Genomic DNA, 26,880 nt, shown 5'->3' on the forward strand with positions numbered 1-26,880 from the left:
TTGCAGAAGAGGGCTTGGTTTGCCTCCACACTCCATCCCTTTGGCTAGAGATGGCACCAGGGCTTTTGTTGCGGCGAAACGATTGACGGAGACCCGTCGGGAAAGCCTTCCGCTCGGGTTGGCTCTCGCGGCCAGAGCCACGCTCGCCCCGGGCGCCCCTCGTCTCTTTCCCCAGCCAATCCGCCCTGCCCGTCCTCGTCCCCGTCCATCCCCGCCCCGCCGTCTTGTTGTTATCACATGGCAGGGGGCGGGCTCGGCTGGTCCAGGCAGGCGCTGGGAGGCGGCAGAAAGTTTGGCGGACTGAGTGGAGTTGGTTGGGCGGAGAGGAGAGGAGAGTCGCCCGCGGATTTGCCGGGCGGGGGGAGGCATGAGGGGACGCCTTCCAGCGCCCTGAGAGTGGCAAAGCCCTGCGTCGACTTCACTCCGCCCGCCCAGCCCGAAAGCCCCAGGTGGTGAGGGCGCGAGGGACTCCGGACATGGGCTCCTCTGCGCGCCGCTGGGTGCTGCAGTCGCTGCTGCCGCCGCTCCTGTTAGGACGCCTGCTCTTCTGCTGCAGCCTCTTCTTCTCGGGACTGGCCGAAGAGTGGCCGGCTCCGTGCCGCTGCCTGGGGGACCGACTGGATTGCAGCCGCCTCAGACTGAGAGAAGTGCCCCAGCTGCTCCCCAGCAGGACGGTGCAGCTGTGAGTATAGGCGCTCCTCCGCGGTGGGGGGAACTGGCTCCTGTCTGGCGTCAAGGCTGGGGCGCTGATCTACGGCGCTAGGGGGTGCTCGGCGTTCCCCTGCTGGGCCGACTAAATAGAGGCGCTGGAGAGGAACTAAGATTGGATCTTTGTTGGACGGTGTGCAGCGTGGGTGCTAGTGGTCGAGGTGCGGGTCCCTTCACTCTATTTTTGAGCAGAGAAGGATGATCCATAGATAAGTCTTCAGCGCTACAGCTCCCTCCCCATCGCCACAAATATCTCAGCTTCCCACCTCTCCTGTTGCCTTCTGCAGCCTGGTCCCAGCCGCTGGATTGCCTGGATGGAGATTCTAGGTCAATGACTGGAGATAATCTTGCAGAGCTGCCTACACCTTTCTGGCCATTAGGACTGGATTTCCACAGCTAGGCTGACATCCTTGGCTAGATTACCTTTCAGTCCTTTGTGTGGACTCAGCCCTTGTGGATAGTTTGTGTGTTGTGCAAGGCCTGACAATAGGACTGATTAAGCAAACCAGAGCATTTGAACCCAGCCTACCTGTGCTGTCTTGGTACTTCCTGCTGGAGGGCAGAAGCTGGTGGAAGGGGGAATAGTCCTTGCTGCTGCACCTCAGTAGCATCATTGAAATTAGCAGTTAAGCCATCCTTCCCCATTTGGGGCCCTCCAGGTATGTTGAAAGGTAACAGTTCCCATAATTTTTACCCATCACCTGGATGACTTGGGGCTGGTCACAGCTGGAATGAACAGCAGCTCACATCTCTGCTCTTAGTCCCTCACCTAAATACTTCTCCTCTAGGCCTCATAGAAGTGAGGATTGGGCCAAGTCTTAATGGTCCTTTCACTCAAAGGCAGGCAAGCAGGTGAGATGTGAAACCACCTCTGATGTTACAGTATGTCCTGTTGTGTGCACATGGAGCTGGTACCTATTTGTTTTGTAAGCTAAGGCCTTGGGGGTGCATCAACATCTGGAGACTGCAGGAAAAGGTCTTGACATTTTTATGCATTGTAATGGTCTCTTAAATTGGGGTGGGCTTAGAATAGATGTTGCCATTTAGATAGCTGGAAAAAAAAAAGTAGATTTATTGCCTCTAGAATGAGCATTGAGACTTGGGTTTTAGGCCACTGTGCAAATCGAATCTGTATCTATTCCAGTAGAGATTACTGCTTTTCTCTCCCATATATTTTGTTTTCCTGCTGAGGAGTGATGTTTCATCATTTAAGAGATATTTTAAAAAAATCTTTACAAAATCCTAAAATGGGAGATATCTTCATAAAAGAAGTCTGTGTGTCTGTATCTGTATTCATGAAGAGTGCACATGAGCTTCCCTCAACTTCGTATACTCCATATAATTGTAATTAATCTTCACAGATGGTTGATAGAGGTAACTAAGGATTATGGTAATTGTAATACAACACACTGAAGGATATTAGGCTAGGGAAAGTTAATCAATCTGTTTCTAAGTCTTGGTCTGTATCTGGGAATATGATTCCAAACTTGTGTAAGATAAGATCATGTATGTTGATCTTCTGATGTATTGCATCTACTGTGTAGGAGATCAGGGAGGGGTAACCAGGTTAGTCTTGTGGAATAAAAGCAAAAAAGAAAAGAAAAGAAAAAACAGTTGTATGATTCATAACAACTAACAAATATATTATTGCATAAGCTTTGAACTGGAATATGATTCCAAACTTGTGCAATAATTCATTTTGTTAGTCTAAGTTTCCAGAAACATTGTTTGTTATTTCATTTGGGTGTTATCTAGTGGCAGACTAAAATAACTATTGGGCAAGGGTTGGTTATCATTTGAAAAATGACAATTGAGGCACAAATGTAGATTAGGCACAGTACAAATTTTCAGAAGCAATAACTGCAAGAATACATAATGTAAGGGACAAAATAAATGCTGTCACTGATAGTCACATGCATTTATTGTTTTAGGGCACCATGACCATTAATCAAAGTGGTTGCGGATGATGGGAGCTGAAGTCCAAAAAGATTTAAAGGACCATTTTCTACTTGCATTTAAACTAACTTTGGGCCCAGTATGGTTCCTGGGCAACAATCTTGCTTGTTGAGAGCTGTATGGGAAAGGTGAAAGATTCTAAATATTTTTTGTCCATGTGATTTTATTTAATTGCTCTAATAGTTTCTGTAATGCACTAGGCATCTTTTCCTTCTGACGTGGATTTCTGTTAAGAATGGCATAAATTAATATGTGTATATTTGCATGAGAGATGGACATGATAGTTTTGAAATTGTTTAATTCTGCAGTTTGCAAGGATTCTTTATAGCAAAAACTTAATGACTTAGATTTGTTTAAAGTCAGCAAGGAATTGAAATGTGCTGGTGTGGTATGTTTGTTCTGTATCTGTTGTCTTTTCAATCACTTCTAAAAGTATTAATTTTCTGTTCCACTTCAGAAGCTAGTAGAGATAAGAAGTTTAAAGTAACAGGAAGTCTTTCAATTAGTTGTGGCTAATTCTGTTCAATTGCCTCTTCTGGAAGTTGTCCTTGCTTATTGAAAAAAAGACACTGGTGTATTCATACCATATGTTATGGCATATGGGATTAACTATGTATGATTATAGCTGTGAATGTCTACTCAGAAGTAAATCCCCCTGTATTCAGTGACTCTTATTCCTAGGTAGATATATGTATTGCAGCCTTAGAGAAGGGAGACTCAAGGATTGTAAACATAGAACAAAATTTGATAAGTAACAACTGATGTAAAGATCAGCTTGCATAATTGGGCACTTTGGGGGGTATTTTTAATTTAAAAATCTTCAAATTGTTTTAACTAAAGCTATTAAATATAGACTGTAAAAATCCAGACAACTACTAGATGGTAGCAAAGAGACACAAAACCAGTCCAAATATGGCAGACCTAGTCATATACAACATTTGAACAAGAGCTTCTCAAGGTTTATAATATGTAAATCAGGTATCCTGTCACAAAATGTGCAGTACTTAAGCAGTCTTTATCAGGCAAGATCTTTCTCTTCCTGATTAAAAAAAACCCCTAAACTAAAAAATCAAATGGGAAGAAAAAATTGGCAGATGTTCAACCATGTCTGCATTTTATTACAGTTTTAGATGGAATGTGGGAGTAGACTACAGACATGCAAATAGAGTCTTTTCAGGTGCTTTCAGTAGTGTCAGGTTGCACTAGGAGTCTCCTAAGGAATGCTGAGAAGAAGAAACAAGCCTACAATGGTTTCCCCCTCCCATTTTTGAAAATATACAATCTAGCTGTCTGAATGTCTCCCAGTCCTTCAGTGAAACACCCCAATTCCTTGTTCAGTGGAAAACAGAAGGAAACAACATAAATGTGTTCACGAAGTCATCAGGACAGCTTGACTTGAGGGAGCCTTTACCTAAGGCAGTCTGGGTGTTTATGGACATTTTAGGTATTTTATTGGGGAAGAAGAAAAGCAAGAGCCATATACTTGAACATAGAGGGGCTTAATTCTGAGTAGACAGGTATTAGCAGTGCATCCTAAGTACATGTTTTCCTGAATAACCAATTTTACATGTAGGAAACCAGTAAAACCAACATGGGAGATGTGTAGCTAGTAATTCATAGACACTAATTAGGACTTAGAACTTTTAAAAAATCTTGTCCTTTTCAAATGGATGTTGGATCAACCAAAACAAGAACAAAGTATCTTTGTGACAGTTAATTTAGTGTCAGTTAAAACAAAGAGATCTTTTGTGGTTGCAAAAGCAGTGGAAGCTTTCTAATTGGATTTCCCCTGGAGAGGCAAATTGTCCATATGTACATTCACATTCCTTTACAAGAAGTGTGAAAAATGGGCTCCACTTGTATAAATAAGCACTTGGCCTTTTGTAAGGAACCCCGCTGTGATCACTCATGGGCAGCTGTGTCACTTGTTCTTAAACTCACAGGGTGACGTCTTTGTAGGTGTCATCAGACCATGTGGTCCGCTAGATTTTGTGACAAGTTTCTTTTGTTAAAGTTAAATGCCTTCAGCAGTTCCTGTTCGTTGTTTGCTTTTCATGCCCTTAAGAAAAGCAGGCAAGCAGGCCCCCCAACCCCCTTGGCCTCCTCTTGCTCTTGCCCTAGGAACCCTCAACTGCTAAGAGACAATAGGTAAACAAAATAGGCTGTTGTTATTAGCACTGATCATTGTTGACCCAAACAGTTTGTCTGTGAACATACTGGCAAGGGGGATAAATAGGAAGCCTGGGTGATAGATAAGTAACAAAAAAGCCCTTGGCTTGTTTCTGTATTTAAATCCTAGATTTGAAATTTTATTTTTTAGTGAAGAGAAAATACTGATTTCAGTGGACTTGACTTCAGTTTAAACTGCAAATATGTGTGTGCGTATACATATACATGTATGTATATATACATGTTGTGTTTGTGTATAAACAAACAAACAACAAACCTAGAAGAAATTTATATGTTTATTACTAGTAATGTAATTAGTCACAGTAAAGTGCATTGTTAGGTTGAAACTCCAGGTCATCCTTTGAATACATAGGAAGAAGCTTTCTTGAACTTAATGGGATTTATGTCTGTGTAGATATATATAGGACTAGGTTACATGAAGAATAGCTTATTGTACTCAGTCCATTTTGAGGTGGAGACCATTTTCCTAAGTAGTGCAGTTTGATTCCAAAAAATTAGAATTTAATGTGCTTTTGTTATGAAACTTGACAAAGGCTTACCTTGTAAATATATATATTCATTTTGCTCGTACCCCAGTCAGATAACCATCTTTTTCTTCATAAAATACCTTGGGGGGGGATACTTTCTTATTTTCACATTCAGAGTTCTAGATGAAATAAATTCTGGATGCTGGGTAGAAGCAAATGTAACTACAAAAGCTGAAATTATTATTTTTTTAATCTTGGAAACTCTTGGAAGGCTCTTAGAAGGCTAAAATTATCTTTACATGTTGTCAGTGTTGTGGTTACTCTTATAATTGTGATTGACATAGCAAAATGGGTGGTGGAAAATAGCCAGTTTTAACACAGCTTTAATGCAGGCTTTCAGTAAAGGTGTATGCATATACTAAAAATAAAGCCAAGACTGTTCAAAAGCAGTGAATGTTTTTAATAATTTATCAAAAAATATCTTTGCAGACTGACTTTATTTGTAGCATAGAGGTCTAAGAATTCATAGAACTACTCTACATTTTAAGAATGTAGCTTTTGTTAGGTTTAAAGTTTAGCAGCCAGATGGGAAAAGAAGAGAAAATCTGAACAGTTGCCAAACATTTTTGCTGTTTTTCAATTCTCTTTGGAATTTTAGATTATTTTACCAGGGTTTGTCTAGGAATGTTAAATCTGTCACTGAGACAGGGAGGGAAAGCTAAAGGATGCTTTCTGCTAATGTTTGTATTACATCTCAGTATTTACATTTTCTAAACCCTCTAGTCCTTACCAGAATTGCTAGAGGAAAAAAAGTTTGGATAGTTTTCACAGCTGTTCTGCAGTATTTTCCAGACTAGAATCTGAACACAGCAGGCTGATTTATGAGTCACTTTGGACCTGTGTCTTAAAACAGCTACAGTCTACCTCTTTGTTTTTTAGCTGTCCTTCTTTCTGCTGAATTAGCAGCTCTAAAGGTCTCAGTGGGGTTTGATTAAGAATATGTTGCTGGATTTGCATTTTAAAAAAATGACCTACGTTTCAGCATTTCCAAGAAAAATGATACCAAATACACTTAAAATGATGTACATTGAGAGGCTGAAATTCCATACATGCTTTGTGAAGAATAAGTGTCTTTGAAGTTACTGAGTCTTGGGAACATAGGGGCGTAGTACAGTATTAGGTTGCTCTGAGATATTTTTTTATCACCATTTTGTTCAGATTTGAGTTGATCATCTGATATGTATATCGTTAATGTTTTTTATAATGTACAGTGTCTTGAGCACTTGAACAGCAATAACATTGGTTGCTTCCTAGAAGTCTCCATTATCCTAATGCAAGAATTGTGGATGATAAAACTACATCTGTCCCTACATCTAAGGAAATGAGGAAATTCAGGACTCAGTATGAAGTAAGATACTGGTTTGAATGAGGGTTTCTGTTTTCAGCCTGGACACTCAAATACAACATTAAGCATTGATTTAATATTACATGAATGAGACTCAGGCTCATGAGCTTTCTCCTTCTCCATGAGTCAGTGACAATAGTGTATGCTTTCATTTGTAACAAGATGCAGTTTAGAATTATATCTATACCTTAATGACTGTGTTCAAAGCCAAGTTCAATCAGTGGTGTCTAATCCTGGCTTCTTCCACTATATCATAGTTAAGATCTGTGTAGTTGTAAACTTGCAGATAGAGGTGTTGAATCCAAAGCTCTGGGTCTTCTCTTTGTAGCCTTACAGTGAAGTAAGTGGAGGAGACAGAAATGAATAAAGTACTCTACATCCTCATCCATTTTACATATCTATTCCAAACAGGTCAGGATAAGTCTGGACACGTGCAGAGGCTTGCTGCTATGAAAACCTCACCACATCAAAAGTTCCTTAACAAAAATGTAATGCTTCAAGATGTCTTCTGCATTTTCCACATACAGGAAGGCATCTACAAGCCCTCTTGCCTGTTACTCTGAAAGGCTTAAAGAAGAGTCTCCCTCCTTGGATGATTGTACCAACTGCTGGGATCTTAACAGGCCCTGTCTTTGTAAAAGTGGAATGCCTGTTTTCAATGCCTGAGTCCAGCCATTCTTAGTCATTTAATATTTCCAATGCTGCTAGAGATCTGAAACCACTGGAGAGATTTTTCTTTCCATGTGCTGTGGTTTTAAAGAGGGAGGAGGCCAAAGGAGTGGAAAATGTGTGTTCCACAACTTCAGTGATGCTAGTGCTTACTGCTAAATTATAAGGAAAGATTGATTCATTTTATTTCTTGCCAGTTTAAGGAATTCTGTCAAAAAGATTTTGAGGTGCTCTAAAGAGAGATATCTGCATTTTAAAACCTATTTTGTCAGGAAGCTTCTTCAAAATTGACTTCAGAAAGAATCACCTGTATTTCAGCTCTTAGATTGTTTCTTCTTGTTTTGTAGAAATGTCCCTTCAAATGAATAATCTTTTCCTTTTGTATACTTCTACAAGCTAAAAATAGTTTTAAATGGCAGGCCTATTAAATTTCTCATTATAGTATTTGATTTTGGCTGCTGAGCAGTGAAGAGACATTATAAAAAATCTGGACGGGGAAGGGAGAGAGCAGGTCACAGAAAATCTGCTGATAAAACACAAAGGTAGCCTGAAACATAATGCACATGCAAGTTATACATAAAACCCCCTTGATAGACTCCAGATGGGGAGTAAGCTTGAGCTCTTCGGTGAAAATCCCTGACTCCAGTTGAGTAATAATTGGCAGCAGTAGTTGTAACAGTAGGATTTTTATAATGTAAAGTCTGTGCCAGGTTCCCACCCCCATTCTTAGTGTTATAACTTTAGCAAAGCAAATCTGGCAGGTCCTAAAGAAAGTATGTCTTCTATATTGTTTCATGGTGTTGATGCCTTCCTTCCTTCCTTCCTTCCTTCCTTCCTTCCTTCCTTCCTTCCTTCCTTCCTTCCTTTCTTTCTTTCTTTCTTTCTTTCTTTCTTTCTTTTTCACCTTCCAGTCATTGTTAACTCCTGGTGACTGCCTGGGAAGTGGTTTGCTATTGAAAGATCCACAAATACCTACGGTTGAAGATTGGATTGTTAAACTAATGGTCTTGGCTCAAATGGCTAAATTAACATCTTTAATAAGAGATCATTCTGTTTCTGCATTTATATCAACTTGGCAACCACTTTTGGACTACTTGCTTGTAATATGAAAAAAAGTGATGTTTTGATTTTGGGTTTTAGAGATTAAATGGTTTGCTCTAATAGAAATAATGTTGAGATAGGTTAATTAATTGTAAGAGATTAGATTTGTAAATTTATATCTGTATCGGAGAAAGTCGGAAGTCGCTTTCCTTTTCTGTTTTCTTTCTACTGACACTTTTATAGTTCATTCTTTTTTCTTTAGTTCTGTGTTCTATCTGTTCTATATTCTCCTTTATTTGTATCTTAACCATATCTTGAAAAAATAATAAAGTTCTATATACATCAAAAAGGAAGTGGTTTGCCATTGTCTTCTTCTTAGGGCTGAGAGTGAGGGACTGGCCAAAGGTCACCCAGCTGGCTTTGTGACTAAGGCAGGACTAGAACTCATCAAAATCCTACATGGCGTCCAGGTTTCTAGCCTGATGCCTTAATCACTTTACCAAACTGGCTCTCCTTTATTTATTTTACTTTCTGTCGAATGAAGAAAGGATGTGTGCATTTATCTGTGACTAGGTCAATAGAAATTTGGAGCTCTTTGTTGAAATAATTGTTGATCTCAGATTCTTTGCTAATGCAGGCTAATATATTATATTTTAATAACCATAATTTTATAGGATTGGGCTTCTAATGCCTTGAGCCAAAGCCAAATACTAGATTGGTACAAATCAGGGAAAAGTCTTTCTTTATTGTGAGCTTTTTTCAGACCACTTTCACAATATTGTTAAATTATTTTGATACATTTCTTCATTTCATCCAGGAGGTACAGATATATGCCCATCAAAAATATGCACCCCCAGAAGTAAACATGATCTTGCAGGAGAATCTGAAATGTGTTATGCTTTGCAGCTGAAGTATTTATTCAGGGTTTTTTTCCTACTTGGTATTGCATATGGTTCATGTTAACCATTTTATATGTGAGAATTAATGATCCAGAGACATTTGAATGGAAGAAGTTTCCATGCCACCCAAACATCAATATATCCACATACTGCAAATTTAGACTTACCAGGTAGAAACTATAAATTGAAAGACAGCTTTATTTGCCAGATGTGTCTTTGGCCTCCTAGGCTGCCAAGATAGAAAAAAAAATGTTTGATTTATATGCTACACAGGACAATTGTTGCCATGTTGGTCTTTAAAAAAAGAATTGTTTTAAGTGTTATTGTTTTAAACTGATGTGAAAATAGCTTTTAGTTGTATGCACTCGATAGAAATCATGTAAAAATGTATAAAAGTTTATCATGTGAACTGCTGAGAGAAAATTGGAGGAGATAGATATGAATCAAAATGTATTTATATTATTATAAATATCTCTCATTTTGATGAGTATTTATGCATTTTTTTTAAATTTTACAGTGATCTAGGCCACAATAGGTTTTCTTCAATCAACTCCAGTTCTTTGAGTCATCTTTATAATCTGCGAGAAATGTAAGTAGTTGGTCTGCCTGCAAGTTCTTACCTTTGCCTGTGTTGTAAGATGTCTTCCTTTCCATTGCTTTATTTTACATTTCTAAAATCATGATTACATGTGCGGATAAAACCTAGAATGATTTCATTTGCATTCAGTGGTAAGCCGTGATTCCAAAGGAAGCCAATACATAAAGTGATTGGCTCCTGCTTTGCTCTTCTTTGTGGAACATAAATAGCAACCTTTTTTGCCTAGTCATGGCCCATATATTTACCTATATAGACACATGGCACATTGCTGTATTTTGATAGCCTGCACTCTTTGACCCGTACTCTTAAGTGATAGCTCATGCTGTTTGATAGCTGAGCACTCAGCTGATGGAAAGCATTGGAGGTAACAAATAACATGCCAAGCCACAGAAGATATTATACAACCACATGTAGTTACTAGTCATGGATTGTCTATCTATATGGCAGAAACCAACTACTAAGGGAAAAAAAATGAAACAAAAATTGTGTGTGTGTGTGTGTGTGTGTATGGGGGGGTTCCACTAGCATGAAGGAGTAAATGGGCCACTTGCATCACACAAAGCATACCCTCAATAAGCCAGAATTCTCCTATTTGGTTTATTATTCCATGTATAAATGGTCAGTGTAAGAGGAGGTTAAAGCTGACTGCAATTTTTGTTCTTGTTTGTGTTTAAAAGACGTATAACAATTCAGTAGGCATCTGTGGAACTCAACATCATTAAAAGACTTTTTTGTTTCTTTGGGATTTTGTGCAGCTGTGAGGGTGAGAGGAGAGATGAAAACTGCTAAGTTGTTGGGGATAAAATGGGAAGGGAAAATCAGAAGATACCAGTTGCATTTATTTCTACCTTAGCTAAGCTTTCATTATTTTTTTTTAAACAGAAAACTGAACAACAATGAATTGGAAGCTGTTCCAAATCTGGGACCTATTTCAGTAAACATTACTTTCCTGTCTCTGTAAGTTGATTTGATATATTTTTATTGGTATATGAAAAGAAATACTGTATATAGACATACTCTACATCTGTGCAAATCTTAACATGCAGATATTTTCACAGATAAAACTAATATTTGAAATAATAACATTGAAATAAGTTTAATATAGTGCTGTCCTTGGATCTTCTTGGTTGTGATGATATATTTCTTCTAGGAGTAGAAGCATATATTGTAGAATTTGCACTTATTACAGAATATTACAACTCAGATTCTGAGAATTCTTTAGTTTGCTTTTCCTCTGAATCCTGGACAAAACAGCCTGTAGATTCAATTTATTGTAACTCAAGGTATAACTAGGAAAGGCTTTGTCTGAAATCCTGTAGAACCACTTTCAGTCATTGTGGAAAGTATCTAGTTGTAATCTGTCATTGTTCTTCATTTCTTGCCTGGAATTTATTGCCCTTAGTTGAATGAGTACTTGGGAAAAAAGATTAGCTCAAGTCAAAGATAATATGTGGAACTGTGTGGAGAAAAACTTTATAAAAAAAAATCTAAAATGCCACCAGTTGGTTGGAGGGACTGCAATCTAAATCTTCTTAGAGGGTTTTACATTGCTGTTTTAAGGCCTTGACAGAGTAGAACTGGTTGGGTAGAATGATATGTGCAATTTTTTCTTGTTCCCTAAACTTCACAAAGTGGGTACGTACATACTGTGGTGTTTGCTGTCTGTGTATAGAAGTTTTCTATTGACATGATCTCAATTCATCTAAAGTAGAGAAAGACTGGCTTTTTAAAAAATTTATATGCCATTTTTATTAAAAATCTCAGAAGTATTGATAGTCAAATGATACATAATACAATTATTTTTACAGATTATGATTATGATGTGTTCAGTCCTATCTACATTTACATTGAAGTATATTCTATTAAACATATGGAGGCATAAGATTCTGCTGTAAGAGTATGCAGAATATTTGTAAGATGCAAATCTGTGCCATGAATGTGTGATTTTTTTTTAAGTCCATATATGATAACTTGCATGTGTATGCAAGTGTTTATATGTGTGTTTATATGGTCTGTATCCAATTAAGTTTAATATGCTTGATTCCTTGGTAGAACGCACATAAAATTGCACTGTTTTCACACAGATAATAGCAGTGATTTATAGTTTGTTGTGAATGCATCTGGGCAAGCATGGTAGCCTCTGCTGTGGTATACTTGCTAACCATTTGTTTTAGGTTTGGATTGGTGATTGGGCAAAAGTCACTACCAAACCAAAATTCTGAAATAAACCAGCAGAAATTAAGAGGAATTGTGTGGAGTTTCGGGAAGAGGCCATCACGTAAAATTAGCTATTAGTTTGTTTATTTATTTTCTACCCCCTCCCCCTTTATTATTTTTATAAATAACTCAAGGTGGCGAACATACCTAATACTCCTTCCTCCTATTTTCCCCACAACAACAACCCTGTGAGGTGAGTTGGACTGAGAGAGTGACTGGCCCAAGGTCACCCAGCTGGCTTTCATGCCTAAGGCAGGACTAGAACTCCCAGTCTCCTGGTTTCTAGCCTGTTGCCTTAACCACTAGACCAAGCAAAGATACACACAGCACAGGGAACCTTGGTGTACTCCAGAGTTTGCTAATATGGAAAATTAATATTATTTTACAGGTGAGAATTAAATCCATACTTCTGAATCTTTCTTTTAAAACATGACAGTATATGTGGGATAATCCATTTTTCCCCATTTCTAACCATGCCCACTTCTCTCATGCTGCCCCTGGCAGATTACACAGTTTGGACCTTAACATGAGTAAGTTTGGGCATAGATTCCATGAATCATGATGATGTTTAGCACCATTGTTTAGTTCTCATGTGTCAGCCCAACTAGGAATCTCAGACCAGGAATCAACTCCATGGGAAGTCTAAAAGTACTTTTATTGAGATTGGCTGTAATAACAGAATCTTGAAAGTCTGATTATGATGTACCTCCTTCTCCTTCTTATACTTCAGTGCAGCCTTTTGACCTTGGAAGAACCCTTGAAATATTTTTCAGGTCCCAGGGAACTCCTGCACATTCTGGCTCAAATATAGGCCAGAAGTGACAAAATTATTATATTTGTTTCATGTGTAGGCCTGTATAAATGCATTAACAGTGTTCTTAATCTAAAAATAAAGAATGAAACTTACTTGCTTAATGTGAAGTTGCCTGAATTTGAAATAATTTGTGATCTCCCAGAGAACCCCTGGTGACCTCTCACGGAAACCTAGGGTTCCATGGAACCCTGGTTGAAAAACCCTGTTCCAGTGACTTAGGGAGGCATCTGCCTGAGATACTTCTAAGTATTATCTCATTGTTCTGGACTTAAAAAAATGTTTCAGCCCCTTTTGCCTAGGTAATGGTTCCTGCATATTTCCATTAAGGTCATCTTCCTTGCTCTCTACATCATGATAGTTTCCTGTATCCTTTGGGCAATATCCTTTTTATTTATTAATAAAATTAAGATTTATATATAGTATTTATAAGGGAATTAGGAGAGTAGAATGGAATATTCATCTCTAATGATATTAATAGCTTGTTGTTTTATTCTTTTTGATTGTGCCTTCTGAAACTGGAAACTCCAAAGCACTTTTTAGTTTAACATACAGATCTTGCAATAGGTTAATTGTGATCTGGCAATACAGTTCTAAGCACTTAACAATTACATTTTAGTTATATCTTGAAGTAAACTATGTATTACTTAGTTTATGATGTGTTCAATTTATGATTTAGAGGAGCTGAAAGGGTTAAACTAATGTAATAGGTTTTGCGAAATTGTTCCAGTAATGAAAATGACTATTATTTAGTTGATTACACATGGTGACTTATTAGACTGTTTTCACTCTTGGCCTTGGTCCACCAAGTCAGCTGGTACAGCTGTTATGTCTGCTCTGCTCCATTTAAGTAAGAACAAGGTAACATTTTATATTGGTGTGGCTTTCCTATAGATTAGGTTGTATGGGAGGAAAATATTAAAGATGAAAATCAGGTGTTACACAGCAAAAGGAAACTATTTAAAATATTAATAGAATATTAAATTCTATAAGTTAAATCTCAATAATGAATGTGTGAAAATCACTTTCTCCAGAGAATTTCTTTCTCCAGCAACCTCTGCATATTGTTTCTTTTCTGATGTTCTTTCTGATAGTCTTATGATTTTGGTTGGTGTTCTATGTGATGTGACTGAATTAACCCAATGTAAGTATTTGTACCAAGCACAGAGCTACATTTTTTCTTACTCAAAAGTTAGCACATTAACTTGAATGGAAATTTGTTTTCTTATGCAGTCAGTGGGCTATAATTCAGACAGAGACCACAGTAGGAGACCAAGGATTTAATACTTCATCCCCATATGGCAGGGACCCAAATTAGATTGAATCCCCTGCTATTTTGAGGAAGAAACACAAAACAACACTAGTGTGTGTTATGCATTAAAGAAGAAATGTATTTGTGCATCTCACATCAAACAGCATTGAAAGTAATAGAAACTTAAACTCCTGTTCATAATTGTTAAGGAATTGTAGATTGGTGATAAAGTGAGGAACTAGTATGTAGGTTATTAGATTAAGGAAGTCAAAAGGGTTTTGGGTGATTTTAAAATTACATTTTTATAGACAAAGAGTATTATTAAGATGAATATCAGTAAGTAGTAAGAACTTTGGAATAAAAAGTTGGAATAATAATAATAAATATATTTATCTAATTTTTACATTCAAGAATATTAAGCATGTTTCTTATGATCTTAATTCAACAAAATATTTTTTTTCATGTTTATGGCATGCCTCATAGAATATTTAAAAAGACTTGGTTGTTCACATTCTTGTTATGCTGGAAGTGTAAAATAATGGAATATTTATATATACGACATGGGGTTACCCTGCTACCTTTCCATTTTGGTTTAATATCCATAAATGGTTTGAGTAATATTGTCAAAAATTTGGAATTTATCTATATGAAGAACTGTGGATTTACTGTGGATGGCAAAAAAACCCCCAAAAACCCGAAGATTACTCTTTTTCAGTGTCACTCTGGATTGATAATCTTGGATTGACAACATGTTTGCTTTCTGCTATGAACTGGCTCTTTATTGATGTATTAAAATGTCTAATCAAGATTATTTAATATGATCACACTTACTACTTTGCTTATCTGCATTTTATATATTTCCCTTTTGTTCTTCTGTTGGTTTTTTATATATATATTTCTTTTTCTATACTAATATAAAAAAAATAAAAAATATACTAATGGTCATTGTTTCCTCACCTATTAACTCACATTAACCAAACTGTGATATGTCACAAATGAAAAAGTAAGACTTATTAGATAAGACTTGAGATCTTGATGTTTCTTCTTTCTCTGAAATGTTCTATATTGTTTCAGGGCATCCCAAATGCAAAATGAAACAGACTGTATCATTAGTTCACTGCTGCTGCTGTTCTGTTGTTATTCTGCAACTTGTAGGACCATGTTATTGTTTTTAGCCCAACTGTAACATATTTCTCTTAGACATATTCCTTCAGCTTCCTTTCCTTTTTCCTTTTTAAGGTCCTTCCTGAAAACTAAATTGTTATGCACCACTGCTGAGCTGCTTGAAAAATATCTTGTTGGCACTGCAAGTATTTTAAAACTTGTTATGTTCCCCTCAGAAGGCTTCTTGATTACGTTCTGCAGAACTCAGCTAAGGTTATAATTGTGTACCATGTACCTTGTGACCTCTGTGGAGAATGGAATTAGAAATAGATAGACAGACATGAAAGCCACTTGACAAGAAAGCCATAGCCCTAAGACAAAAGTACACATAGGGATCAGGTGGCAATTGAGTGTGTAATTGGTGACTTACACTCTGCCTTGGTACAGTTAATTGTTCCCTGCCACAATTCGTGAAAGTGCAACAGCAGATCCTTCTGCCACTATAAAACTTAATTTTGCAGTAAACAGTGCTTTTTTAGATCCAGTGAATTGTAATGGATTTTAAGACTACAGTATTTTCTTTGGAACAGACCCAATATAAATTGCTACAGCAGCATTATGGCAATGTTTAGTCTTTGAAAGAATGACTGCATTCAGACACAGAACTCCAGTTAGCCTACACAAAAAGTCTTTCTTGTTTTCTTTCTTCTTCTTAGTTTTGTCTAACTTTTTATGTGATGATTAGTTCTCTTTCAAGGGTGTTCTGATGACCTGGGTGCCTCTGTATGTGTCAGTTTGTATATAGACCATATTTGTACACTGTGTGATCACCAGGTTTTCTGAGAAATAACAACTCCTACAATCTTTCTGTACTCAAATTCTCAAAATACTCCTGTTTCATTCTTTAACTGAAGAAAGTAATTTTGGCATGTATATATTTTGCAGCAGTATTTGTGTTCCTGCCTGAGATGTTCTGCAATCCTGAATTAATTATATACATTACCACATTACTGCCTCCTCTTAGCATATATTGGCTGCTTTACACAGATAATATATGTGCCCTATCATATAGGTAATGTTAGGTTTGTAAGTATTATCTGTATTTTTACAAAGAGTAAGTATATATTCCTAATTTTCAGACAGAAAATATAATGCAGGAACATAGGAACGAACCTTTAGCATTTGTACATTTAGCTATTTCAAGCATAGCTGACTTCTCCATAGCTAGGTTTATGACAGTAATGTAGCCCTCAGAGCAGAACAATTAAAATCAGGTTCCAATGTGTTTTCCATGTTACATTATAAAATAGACATGATTTTAAAATAAAAATGGCAAATTATTTTTGTGCTTCAAATCTAAACTTTAATTGCACATATAGCCCAGAAATTGGCTTTCTCAACTAGATAGTCCTCTGAATTCTCATAAATATCCTGTGCAGGCCAAAAGAAAAAAGCATAAGCCTAATGTGCCCTTTGTTTGCCTTACAATTAAAAGAATTTGTAAATCATCTTGAACCATTAAAGTTATTAAAACATTAAATCCCATCATAATATGAATTAAAAATATAGAAGTCAAAATTAGAATGACTTGATTACAGATATAATAAAAATGAAAATATATCACATCCATCATAGAATTAGAGACAAAAGCATTCAAATTATTCAATGATGTTGAAAGAATTAATGCTATGGTTGAAAGGTCCTGAAAAAAACAAAAAACCTTGTCTGGTTCTGAGATAGCATTACAGAAGTTATCAGGGAACATTTAAAGTAGTGATGCACTCAGAGGTACCAATCACTGGATTTCTTTGCACCAATCACTAACCTTTTAATCAAAGAGGATTTGAAGAAGTGACTCTGCTGGTAATTTTCTGGTTCAGCCAGCTGTGTGGGAAAGATGCAGTCCTTTAGATACTAAGATTTTAAATTGTGCAGTGTTTTATCAATCAGAATGAATACACAGAAATGGGCCAGGGGCAGGGTCAATCAAAATTCATATAGTATCTGCATAATTTTGTTTTGGATATGGTTTGGAAAGAGTAGCTAGTACATTATGTAGCTGCAATGCAAGAATATTATTTGGGAGTGGGAACTAAGAGCGTATGACATAATATTCCCAAGTTATGACAGGTGCAGCCATACTTCAGACAGCTTCAAGGTGAAGTTCAAAGGCAGTTTCATGGACACATTTTGACAATTTATATGGATGTTATGCAGAATAATTGCACCCAGGTTATCCTATGAAGTTGCTTTGGGGAACATGCGGTGAGTTAAAACAAAGTACTTTTTAATGTAGTGAATAATTGAGCTATGAAATTTGGTATCACAACCAAAATGGATTTAAAAGAGGATTAGACAAATTCATGGATGATGAAGCACTCAGTGGTTACTAACAATGGCTTTTGCATTAGAAGACTTACGGTCCCTAATTTCGGTTGGATTGATGCGGTTAGGGTTAGGATTAACCGCAATACTATAACAGTACAATCTGAAACAGGAGTTTATTGTTGCTTATAGATTTTCTATTGGTATCTGCCTTATTAGAATAGCATTGGTCTAATTTAATTCAGTTCTCTTTTTGTCTTCTCCCCACCATCAAGCACCAGACTAATAAGGGAAGGGAATCAGCCAAGACTCATCCTATCTGTTGAAGAAGTGCTTGGACATTGTTGCACTGAGATTTAGCAGGCACAACCATTTGCAGAGAAGCAGGTTTGCCTCTGTGCTCAAAGTTGGCTTTATTTAATTATTTGATTAATTAGATTTAGGCCCCACCCATCTCCAAAATGACACTGTGTGGCTCACAATATTAGAAAACAAAATAAAAGCACTACATAATATAATATAAATATACACTGAACATATAACAAATACAAAAACCTATCCAATAAGGGGGGGGGGCAGAACAGCTCATATTAACCCCATTTGAGTCATCATCTTTTGAACTGGATGAATGCAAACAGGGTCTGGAGTTTCAGCTAACCAGGTTTTCTGACAGTGGCTTGAAATTGGTGTAGCGTCAGGCTGCCAACCATTTCAGTGTCAGATTTTCCTTCATCACACATTTAACTTGTTTTGGAAGTCAGTTTTGCTAGTTTTTCTCTCTGTATCTGACAGCCATTGACTTCCTTTCTCTTCTACTAATTCCTGTGTGGATTGGATCAAGGCAGGATCTCAATTAGTGCCATTGGAGATTAACAATGTAGAAAGCAAATACTACAAGCCTGATGAATGCTTTGGGCTTTAAGAAGATAAATCTGCATCTTGCACTGAGATAGCCTAACCAGTTCATTAAGGTCAGTTGACTGCAAGACTGAATAAATTATGAAAACCTGCATATAATTCTGTTATACAGTTCTGGTTCTGCTATTCTCTATGCCATATATTTGTATTTTTTGGTGTAACATATACAGGGTTTTTAGACAGACAAAAGCTTTAAAACTGAGATCTCTGAGATCCTGCTTCCAATATTGAATTCTGCACTTTCTTGTTATTACTGCAGAATTATACTCTGCATATTCTATCCTCTTCTCTGAACCCTTCCTTCCTTCCTAAAGATTCATTGTCAAATATTTAAATGAATTTACAAGCAGAAAGCTTGGGCTACTTTTTGGAAGAAAAAGTATTTGTTAGAAATGCAGGATCTCAAGAGGTCTCAAGATAGGGATATACAATATTTTCTTCAGATTGGCAGTGCATCAGTAGATGGTTATTGGTAGTGGCAACCCATCTTTGAAATGTCTTTCCGTTGGAGGCCAGTGGTAGCCAATATTATCTGTCAGGAGAAGTCTACTTTATCTTACTTGAAGGTTTTATCATCCCTAGCTTGACCATGCCTTTTGCCCCTTATGTGCTTCTTTGTGTTACTATAATTATTATTTTGTGTCTCAATAAAAATTATGGTATATTTTCTTTGGTTTATTGTGCTGTTTCGTTTTTTTAACCTTTTATTATGTTTTCTTGCTAATCGGAAGGTTATGAAAGTTTGAAATAAGTACATAAACATTAGGACATTGTATGCTTCAAAATTTATTCAGAAGAAGGGTTTTGGAGCTTGCACAAACACAGCACCTTCTGTTTTTCATTAAAGTACTGTACTTGTTCCTTTTGCAAGCTTCCACCTTAGCTTGTATTAAGGGAACAACTCATTACAGTTAATGTCACTCTTGCCTTCAGGGTGAGGATCTATGATGGACTAGACCTCCCTGAAGGAGCAGGGACATCTAGTGGCCAGATGGTGAATCTGGCTGGCACAGTCTTTCCAGACAAGGAGAAATTGTGAGATTGCCTACTTGCACTTCAGGCAGCTGCTCCTCATGAGTAGACTGTAGGAACTGAGGTTTTTGTGGTCGACTTGTGAGTTGAGCGACTGGGAGTTGAGAGATTTCAATCAAGCTCACAGCCATGATGCGGTCTAAATGGACACAGGGTTTGCACAAGCCTCACTTTTTTAATTAGTAAAAACTAATTTGTGTTTTTTAATTAGTAAACACTAATTTACAGCTAAAGAGAGATTTTCTGAGTGGCAGGATAAGAAAATTCCATTTGGTAAACAAACATTCTTTCTGGACTAAAGGGAGAAAAAAGGGGTTTTAAAGATTTAAAAACTTTTGGAAAAAGGCTTAACAAGGAATGGATGTAAGAAAGTTTAAAATGGATAAAGGGGAGAGTTTTTTTAAAAGATCTTTTTGGGGGGTGAAAGTGCTTTTGAATAAATTGGAATTAAAGTAGACAAACAAACTGGACCTTTGTGGGAATGTTTTTTGTTTACTATTAAAGAGTGCAGATAATTGGTGGATTTTACAAAACAAAAGATAAAAGGTAATATGAGTCAGACTATGATGCTGACCATAACTGCAGAGTGCCATCTGAGACAAAAGTATTAAGGACACAGGAAGACAAAATCGAAAAATAAAAGAGAAAGGTTGCCTTTTATTCTTTCCCTTGTAATTGAGACACTTTTCCTTTTGGATTACAATATTACAATGGAAACCACCAGAAAAGTGGCAAAACTATCAAGGGGGAGGATCGCTAAAGCTACCTGTAGAGAGAGGAATTACATCTGATTTACTTCAGAAAATGTTTGAGGAATTGGGCAATAAGTTAGCTGAATCACTTGATACTAAATTGACTAAATCACTGGATACTAAATTGACAGCTTTTGAAAAAAGAATTGATCAAAGACTTGTAAAGATGAAAGAGGAGATGAAAAAAGTCAAGAAGATGGAAAGCTCTGTAAAACAGGTGTCTGGGGATGTAAAATGAATTAATGACAAAGTGGAAATTCTGGAGAGTAAGACAGAAGTTATGGACAGAGAGCTGGAAAGAGAATTAGATAATTTAGCACTACTGGAAATGAAAGAAAAGGAGTTTTGTTTTGAGATTTAGAACGGTTCCAGATGATTCTGGTGAAGAGATTAGAGAAAAGGTTATTAAAGCTTTAGCAAAATTTTTGGATTGGGATGAGGAGGATATGTTCTTCAGTCCAAGTAGCAATTCTCCTGGCTATTTAATTTTTTTTAAAGCCATCTCTGAGAGCACCCTTTGGTGGACTATCCAATTCTCTGCAGCGAAGGAACATCATTGTTCCTTGAACTTCTGCAGCCTTCTCTGAAATAGAACATTTGTATTTTGTTAATTGCATGCCTTTGTATTAATGCACTTTTAGAAACGATAGGCTAAATGCTGATGCAGATAGAGTCAGTACATACAGAACAGTGAAATATTACTATATCGCTCCAATATTTGTGTACCCTGCCAGCAATAGAGCTATGCAGATCCCCAGCCATAATCAATTTAGTGTTATGTCTGAACTGTTTCTTTATTAGCATGCCAAATCATAACCCCACTGTCTTCTTTCTTTACAGGTCAGCTTAAAATAAAGTAACCTGTTTTATTTATTACTTAAAACGTTATCTATCATTTCAGTATTACTAGTCTAAGGGGTATCCAAAAACCATATAAAACCGTGGGAGCCAGACACCAACTACAACTAAACTACATAGAAGTAGAACTTGGGTTATGAGCTCATCAGCCCAATCTGTTGAAATAATATGCAACATGAATGATTCCCCAGGAAATCTGTAAAGGATTACAATTCACACTTGCTTAAATTTGGGGTGGGTATGATTAAAATCCATTGGTGAGTTTTATTTATTTATTTATTTGTTGGATTTTATGGCCACCCAACTCCAAAAAGACTCTGGGAGGTTTACAGTAATTAAATATACATAATTTAAAGAAACATGACCACCTTAACAAACTACATAAGTAACGTTAAAAGACAAAAATGACAAGGGCTCCACAAATATCCTAAACTCTCAGCCTGGGAACGGAGCCTTATCTTAAGCCAGGTAATTAAGCCAGAGATAGCATCTGTAATACAGAGTTTTAAGTACAGCGTGCTTCTGTTAAGGATGCCAGCTAGCCGGGATATACTCATCCTTTTGTTTTCAGTTTTCCATCTCCCTCCCAAGTAAAATTCTAGGTATGCTAGGGGCAGAGGCAAGGGAAAAGTATGATTTCCTATCTATTTTTTTCTTACTGGAAAGACTGAAACTTGCTGATAATTTTACGAATATCATATTGTGCATGGATGCTTTTATTGAGTTCACTGTTAACATGTGATTTACTTCTAAATTAGTTTGCCTAGCACCATTTTCTGCCAGAATGATTGCTTGTCCATGTGAATGATGGAACTTCAAGAGAACAACTAACTTAGCTGTAAATTTACAGTTCAGGATGGGTAACTTATTTTTACAGACAAAGCTGTTGATTCTGTAATTGGAGTGCTTTGATAACACTAAGGTTGCTTCATTTAAAGATTTCTGAAAATATAATACTGAACATAGATGTTCTTAAGAATGAAAATCTCTACCTAGCAATTGCTTGGTAACATATGTTTTGTTGAAATCCATACTCAAGCTGTAAGGAAGGTGTATTCTGTGGTAGGAATCTAAAACTGCCAATGCAGAATTGCCATTATATAACTCTAGAGCAGCCTTTCTCAACCTTTTTAGCCTGGAGGAACTCTTGAAATAATTTTCAGGGCTCAGGGAACCTCTGCATAAAATGTATTATATCTGCAGTTCATGGTACATTGACTTTTATCAGTAATCTGAGTCCTGGCATGTAAGAATTCGCACTAGACTTGTGCAGCACACAAAGTTCAAAAAATGATCCCCCCCCCCCCAATTCATGATCTCTTGAGGAATCCCTGACAATTCCACTTGAGAAAGGCTACTCTAGAGTGACACAGTATTTGGTCTATCATGTGTAGGTCTTTCCACGGTACTTCAGAAACAATATTGTAGAGCTGGAAAAAAACCAGGGAAGAGAAACCAGCTTGATTAGGGTTCTAGTGCAGGTCCCTTCTGAGGAAAGATTACAGCTGTGAAGGCTTTTAGCTCAGAGTAAAGCCAAATAAGGAGAGACATGTTATAATATTGAAAATCATGCATGGTGTGGCGAATGTGGACAAAGATGTGTTTTCTCCCTTTCACAGTGTTATAAACTTAAAAAAGGAGATTAGACAAATTAATGGAGACTCAGCATGCTGGCTGAGGAATTCTGGGAGTTGAAGTCCACACGTCTTAAAGTTGCCAAGTTTGAAAAACACTAGAACTAAATGGACCCTTGGTCTGATCCAGCAGGACTTTTCTTAACTTTCTTATGTCAGATTGGATTTTGCTACATGGGATACAATATAAATAGCAAGTTAGAACCATTCTAATTACAGTATCTAACTACAAAAATTTGTGTACTTCAGTCTCTGTGATAATGTTTCAGTTGCACGTGAATTGCAATACAGAAGTGACACACATGTCGAGGACCCTAAGTGTCCTAATGAAATCTGAGGAGTTTATGCTTCTCATGTCAGTTCTGAACTCTTGACTTGCTATTTATGAATGAGGATTGAATGACTCGACAGAACTTGATAAGATGGACTGTACAATCCAACAGTAAGGCAAGTAAATAAGCAAATTAAATTTTGATTTGCTCATTTGTTTTTAATTGGGTGATGTCCTTTTCGAGTGTCTTTCATGACATTTTCAGGTACTTATATTAACTAGATCCCATGTAGATAAATTGATATTAGAGAGTGCTTGAGTTCTGTCACATATTTGAAGAAGGAGAGATTCTCTTCATTTTGTCATTTTATACACTCTATATTAAATCCATATTTAGAAATGCTTGCATACATCAGCAGTGTTTGTAAAAGGCTATTTAGGCTATCTAATGCCAGGGTGGGAGAAAAGATAGATCAGGAATCAGGCAAATCTGTACAAGATTTTTAGCTAATTGGCAAAGTTTCCTGACAGCCCCCTGCCCCCCAATGTGTCTATCTAAAAAATGTTCTGCTCTGCTGAAAAACACTAATTTGTTGAGAAATAATGCTTTCCTGTGAAAACCAGGAATGGATTATTTTGTGAATGAACCTACAGCATGGTTCTGATATAGTTACAAATTCCTGAGCAAAGTTGAACCTTTTCCTGTATTCTAGCAGGTATTCATAACTTTGTTTTAGTGATTTTTGAAAAAGAATATGATATTAATTACCCCTTTCTAAGTGTAGTTGCAAAAAAAGATATTTCAAATCTGGGGGAATCTGAAGGTTTGCAGAAGTACAAAGGTCATTAGAAGGAGAAGGAAAAACAGAGTGGTTACCATAATCTACTATGTAATGGTCAATAAAAACTGATTTTGTTGGAAATTGAATTTTGTGTAACTCCAGTTTTTTACTTGACTTGATTTCTGAATGTACAAAATACTACAAATAAACAAGATAAGCTTCTTAACTTGTTCTTGATTTCAGAACTGCATGATGGGAATCAGTTGCTAGTTGGCCTTGGCAGCCATTTGTTTAGAACTAGTCCATGGAAGTGCCCCAGTTCATGAGGTTTTCCATCTGGCCTGTACTCCAAGGATGCAGCATTTTAGTCCCACATTGCCCACTCCTACTGTTCTCATTATGTGGGTGGTATTTTTATCAGGCTAATACACGGGGAGTATAAAGGAAAAGTCTGCCAGAGGGTGGGAAGGGAGTTTTCTGACATGATACAACCAGTTCAGCAATTTGGATGTTAGGAACAGCCTGTTAGCTTATTTCTATTCCCCATCACTTCCTATGTGTTTAAAAAGCGTAGGAGATCTTGAAGAGTCACTTAAAATGGAAAGTGCCAGCTGGTTTGGTTATTAAACTGATTATTTGAGATGACTTTCTTCGACTTTTTCATTCTGCATATCTAAATGCAGTCTAAAAGAGTTCAGGAACAATTTCTGCATTCCAGTAGTTTCCCGTTCTCTTCTTATGGGGTCTGGGGAATTACCCAGCTAGAGATGGTAGATTTCATGTATTGCAGCTGTATTAGAAGGTCCAAGGAACTTTAAATAGCCTTGCTGGATATGCAGTATTTGTAGTTTAATAGGCATGCTATTGAAGTGAAAAAAAGACTTTCTTTGTCCAAATAAAATTGAAGAGCTTTTAGGTTGTCCAACCTAAAACATAAAGCTTTAGTTCATGTGCTAAAAATAAGCATTTTCTGATGATATGGCTTTGATATGGCCTTTGCTTGTGAATTATGGAAGAAAAATAGAAGAATTCCTGAGTAATGTTTGTTTTGATCAGCATGTAAAGTAAGTTAGAGTAACGCTCAAATGTTCTTATCACTTAATAGACTGAAGATGAATGAAGGAATTATGTGGGTTGATATATCTTCTTTTTGTGATACAACTGTTTTGTCATGCTTATCTATTAGGGACAGTTAACCATAGTGGTTATTGGGTATAGACTGATGCAGGGGTCAGTTCAGGTTCCTATTTGGTAATTTGGAAAATAGTCAATCCAGGCTAAATCGGTGCTGGCCTTTCCAACTTGAGAATTGTTCTGAAGTGAGATGCATGCCTGTCACTGAATAGTTAAAAATATCTCAACAGAATAAGATGAAATTTGCAGAAAGAAAGTTCTTGGATGAATCAGATGAAGACTGTTGTTTAGTGGGCAATGTTGAAACTGCAGACATTGCGCAAGTGTCCTTTTACAAGAAACCTACAGTCAATCAATCAATGACAACCTAGGTGAAGAGGTTTTGTTTTGCTTCATTTGTTCTAAATCAAGTTATATTTGCTGGGAAGACCACTCTGTAAGCATTTTTACATAGGAGTGATTTCTAAATATAAAATGGCTTATATTGACCTATGGCAAATAATTTATATGACTGTTCATAATGTAACAATGTGGCACAATGTTCATTCAGTGTCCTTTTCAGTATATTGCCCTTTTGGGAGATATACATGACAGATTCCTTCAAAGCAGTATTATTGGAAAGCCCTAGATGATTTTTTTTCCTGTGATAAGCAGCAAGTAGACCTATTAATCCAACTTGAGCTTCCTCAACCTGTGTTGATCAACCCTCTGTATTCTGAAAATTCTGGGAGCTGAAGTCCACACATCTGGATGGTATCCAGTTGGAGAAGGCTGTTTTAGTCAAATGTTCTGAAGATTTCTTGGCTTTTTTCCCCCTCCTGGGCATCTTACAAAGAAATGGAAACCAGGTTTGTAAATATGTATGTTTATTTCTGCAGAATTCAAAGCATATAATCATTTAAGATGCCTCCTGATTCTATCTGAACTATTTTGTAAGGAACTTACTGTACATCATACAGCTATAGATTTCATCTGCAATATGACTCAGCATTCTAACTGAAGATGTGGTTGTACATGTAAATTTGTTTTTACTTTCTTTAGAATTAGGAATGCATACAAATATATGTACATTGGGCTTCTCCTTCCTCTGGATATTTGTTTCTTGTTTTTATATATTTCAGTTGAAATGCATTGTGTTTTGAGGAACTATGAACTTCTGTGATGGTTATTGGTTGTGTTGGTTGTTGGTTGTGTTGGTTGTTGGTTGATGGTACAAGCCAGAGTTCATTTGTTTGTTTATCGAGTTTGTATAGCTGCCCATCTCACAGAAAAGTGACTCTGGGTGGCATATAACACTTAATTAAAAAACCAATAAATATATAAAAAACATTCATTATTAAAAACTATAAAAAACACAGAGATCCCAGCAGTCATACAAAGAATCAACATATATGCCTGATATAACCTCAAAACTTTGGTATTCTAACCTAATTGAAAAATAGGTGACAGCTAAAATCTGTACATCTGAAATTAGTGAAAATATGTGGGGTGAATGTTTTAAATTACCTTCCAGTAGCATTTTTATGGCAGGCTTAAGGGCATGTGAACCTTGAAAAAGAAAGCAGAAACTTGAAATGAAGGTAGAGGCATGGCACACTGAGGTACAGGCAAGGTTTCTTTCTTGGAATTCCCTTGGAAAAAGTCGCTGGAATGAAAAGTGTGGCATAATGTCATTGTGGAGAGGCAGTGAACAAAAGGCAGAAAGTTCTTAAATGTGGTTCAAGATAAAGCTAAATCATTCATCTCCATGTTGAATGCTTGGTCTGTGGTGCAGAAATTTGGAATAAAAAGTAGGAACAAAAAAACATGATAATGTGGGAGCTCCAGCATATGTGATACATGCCAAATAAATGAGAT

General features: G+C 36.8%; 1 protein-coding gene across 1 annotated transcript in view; it reads left to right on the forward strand.

Moving 5' to 3' along the window:
• Window positions 1–365: 365 nt before the first annotated feature.
• The window catches only part of LRIG3 (leucine rich repeats and immunoglobulin like domains 3), a 62,741-nt gene continuing 36,226 nt past the window's right edge, over window positions 366–26,880 (forward strand). Inside the window, exons 1-3 of the mRNA XM_063309294.1 lie at window positions 366–682; window positions 9,853–9,924; window positions 10,816–10,890. Of these exons, the coding sequence (XP_063165364.1) occupies window positions 477–682; window positions 9,853–9,924; window positions 10,816–10,890 (353 nt within the window). The 5' untranslated portion in view covers window positions 366–476. The remainder of the gene's footprint in view (window positions 683–9,852; window positions 9,925–10,815; window positions 10,891–26,880) is intronic.

The sequence above is a fragment of the Candoia aspera genome, chromosome 7 (genome assembly GCF_035149785.1).
Source record: "Candoia aspera isolate rCanAsp1 chromosome 7, rCanAsp1.hap2, whole genome shotgun sequence".
Lineage (NCBI taxonomy): Eukaryota > Metazoa > Chordata > Lepidosauria > Squamata > Boidae > Candoia > Candoia aspera.